At 38.4% G+C, this 3,839-nt stretch overlaps 1 protein-coding gene across 1 annotated transcript in view; it reads left to right on the top strand.

Moving 5' to 3' along the window:
• The window catches only part of UNC79 (unc-79 homolog (C. elegans)), a 291,864-nt gene that overhangs the window by 50,174 nt on the left and 237,851 nt on the right, over positions 1 to 3,839 (top strand). Inside the window, exon 7 of the mRNA XM_006879101.1 lies at positions 1,602 to 1,666. Coding sequence (XP_006879163.1) covers positions 1,602 to 1,666 — 65 coding nt within the window. The remainder of the gene's footprint in view (positions 1 to 1,601; positions 1,667 to 3,839) is intronic.

Here is a 3,839-nt window from a genome sequence, read left to right as displayed (position 1 = left end):
TGTATGTGTCACTTGCATCATCTTACTAGTCACAAAGCTATATATAGACATTCTCATAATAATCTGATTTAGTCTGATCAACAGATTTCACCAACTTGAACTGATTATAATTACCTAAAGTATAGTACTGAGAAAAATCCCAGCCATGTTTATGGCCTCAATAAAAAAGAATGTTGTAATAGTCATGTCTGTCATAAGTTTGAGACTGAAAGAATAGGACATATATTACATGTATTTGCAAGCATGTGCTCATTAAAGGCAATTTTTTTTCTTGATTTCTTTAAATGTACAAGAAAACTTATCTTGAATTTAAGACACAAATCTTATGATTATAGTGTTTTTATGCTCACATTATTTTTTCATTCATCCATTCAGTTATTCATTGATTGGCTCTTTCAGTAATGTAACCATATGAGATTATGATTTTGTAGAAGTCTTTGTTCTATTCATCTTCTTTTTGATAAAAAAACCCTTGCATGTGTTTGAAGGTTAATCATTCCAACTTCCTGAGTCCCAAGTCAGGTATACGGTCTCTTCACTGGTTGAGCAGTAGTGGAAAAGATTTGAGTTTGAGAGATTTGGAGAAAATGATATCAATGGTTTCTAGTAGTATAAATTAGGCCTGCATCATTAAAGTGAAATATCTTCCTCATTGTAATTGAGAATTTGACTAAGATTACCTATCCTCTTACCTGTAAACTCACATGCCCAGCAATCATCATCCTGCAACGTGAGAATATGCCAATTTAGAAAACTTCCTGCTTTTGAGCATATAAAATTATTATAGTGCTTTGTGACCCAATATTGTTTGCCTTTAGTTTTGGGCTATATAATCATCTGGATGATGATGGTCGGGTGTTATGATTTCTCATGGGTCCCAGGTCACTTGGGTCTTATCTTAATTCTGTGTGTACACTAAGTAATGAAATAAGGATATTAGCAGAAGTTTAGTGTATAGGTGATACTTAAGAGAAAGATTTCATTTGGGCAAGCAACTTATCTTTCCAATTTGTGCATTGGAAGTAATGAAGTGGGATATGGGATGGTGGAGAATATCTTACCATTCATTCCACTTATTGTAACTTTGAAATTCAACCTGATGCCAAAAGTTTGAATGCATAGTGTAGTATAACATAGTATAACAGTGTGAAAAGAGCAGAATATTGAGGACCTAAAGCTAAATAGGGTCTATCCTCTTGCTTTTCATTTACCAATTCTCCAAGGTCATTAACTTTCCTTACTTTAGTGTATTTTTTACCTATGAAATAAAGCTGATAATCAATGGTACCAACTCAACAAAATTGTTGAGGGGATCAAATGAAACCGGAGATATGAAAACCTTTGAAGAGTGAATGAAATACATTTATTATGTAATATTATCGCACTATGTATAATAACCTATACTCTTTTGTCTCACCATGGGAAACTGATGCTATTATGAGATTTTGAATAATTTCTAGTTTTTAAAAAATATTTCCTATATACCAATAAGCTTCCTGATGGTCTCTTTAGAAAAATACTAATGACGTGTCTTCTGTGTTTTCAATAGGACATGAATAACTTTCATGAGAAATATTCATCAGCTCTGCTTTGCCTTACAGCCTGGAATCCCATCCACTGCCAGCACATTGAATGCCACAATGCAATTAACAAACCGGCTGTGAAGGTACTGTTCCGTTAGGCCTGGTGCCATATTGTACTATCTATCAGGGGTCAAATGATCAGGGGCAAATTGCTGAATCAAATAGAGTCAATTGTAATGCTACCTCTTTGTAAAACTGAAGATTGTGTTCTACGGTAGTGTCAAACACTTCCATGGGCAATCTGATTGTACTTTGGCAGACTGGGTCAAGACAGAGCAGTGAATAGTGGTGTCTGCAGGTTTCTGGCTTTGAATTCACAAATGTTGTATAGCACTGAACTAATCAGTAGGATGGTACTGATGAAATACTTTTATAGTCCTTAATGGGCTCCTATCTGCGCTAATAAAATCAAACAAATGTACTTTTACCTTGTTTTTAGGTAGTTGTTATGTGCTCTCGAGTTACCTATGACTCTTTGTGACCCTATGAACAACAGCTCTGAAACTTGCCCTTTCCTGAGCCAACCTCACTGTCTCCGAAACACCTGACCGCATTGCCATAGTCACTGTGTCAGTCCATCTCATCCAAGGTCTTCCTCACCTATGCTAACCTTTTATCCTTCCAAACATCTTGTCCTTTTCCAAGGATAGTCACTCCTGGAAATATGCCCAGGTATGTGAGAAGGAGCTTCAGAATGGATTCCTCCTCTCCAGGACAGACCTGTCTGTTCTCCCGGCACTCCTGTACTCTTCTCCTGGATCACAACTCAAAGACGTCAATTCTTCATCTGCCATTCTTAATCATTGTCCAGCTTTCAGATGCACAACAATCAACTGAGAAAACCATGGTCTGGATCAGGCACAGCTTAGTCTCTAGATTCTTAGTCTCTAGACTGAGATTGTTGTTCTTGACCACTCCGGAAAAGTTCTTAAAAGCAGATTTTCCTAACAAATTTCTAAAGATTTCCTAGCAGCTGCTGCCGTAAGGGTTGACTGTGGATCTGCACCAAATGAAATCATTAACATCCTCAATCTTTTCTCCGTCTATCATGATATTGCCTGTTGGCCCGGTGGTGAGGATCTTTTTTTGTCTTGATGTTGAAATGCAACACATGTTGAAGGGTGCAGTCCTTGACCTTCTGCAGCAGATGCTTCAAGACCTCCTCACTTTCGGCAAGCAAGGTTGTGTCACCTGCATACTATGGGTCGTTGATGAGTCTTCCTCCAATCATGATGCCACATTCTTTTTCAAAGTCCAACCTCCTGAATGATCTGTTCAGCAGATAGATTGAAAAGGTATGAGGAAATGTCACATCCCTGACAGACTGACTAACTTTCTGCATGAGGTGTAGGTTTTGCATGAGTACTCTGGAATTCTCATCCTTACCAATATTAGCCACACTTCGTTGTGATTCACATAGTCAAATGCCTTTGTAGAGCTGCTAAAACACATATTGACATCCTTCTGGTACTCTCTGCTTTCAGCCAAGAGCCTTCTGATCTTGATAATGATCTCTCTAGTGCCACAGTATCTACTAAGCCCAGATAATATTTCTGGCAGTTCTCTGTTGAGTTATAGTCATTTTTGGATAATCATCATCAAGATTTTGCTTCCATATAATAGTAGTGATATTATTAAATAATTTCCACATTACTTGTCTTTTGGGAATGGGAATAAATATGGCTCCTTTCCAGACAGTTGACCAGCCAGCTGTACTCCAGGTTTCTTGGTACAACCTTCTGAGCACATCCAGGGCTGTTTTCATGTATAAGGATATTGAATCCAAAACCTTCTTGTCTTTGTCTATTCTCAAAATGACCTGATAGGACAGAGTAAGACATTCCTACAGGGATTTTAAGGCTATTGTGTTTACAGATTACAGTAGGTCACATCTTTATTCCATGAAGTAGCTAGTTGGTTCAAATGGCCAACATTTTAGTTAGCAACTGAGTGCTTAATCGCTGTGCCACCAGGGCTCCTTTCATAGAAAATAAGAGTGTCTAATCTGCGTTATGCAGATGACACAACCCTGCTTGCTGAAACTGAGGGGGACCTTAAGCGCTTGCTGCAGAGGGTCAAGGACTTCAGCCTTCAGTATGGACTGAAGCGCAATGTCAAGAAGACAAATATTCTCCCCACTGGACCAACTGGCAGCATCAGGATGGATGGCGAAGAGATTGAGATTGTTCACAGCTTCAGTTTGATCGGCTCCACGGTCAACACTCTTGGCATCAGCAGCCAGGAAATAAAAAAAAA

The sequence above is a fragment of the Elephantulus edwardii genome, unplaced genomic scaffold (genome assembly GCF_000299155.1).
Source record: "Elephantulus edwardii isolate Elephantulus edwardi_28Jun2011 unplaced genomic scaffold, EleEdw1.0 scaffold00002, whole genome shotgun sequence".
Taxonomy (NCBI): domain Eukaryota; kingdom Metazoa; phylum Chordata; class Mammalia; order Macroscelidea; family Macroscelididae; genus Elephantulus; species Elephantulus edwardii.
This window is presented reverse-complemented; position numbering and strand designations above follow the sequence as displayed.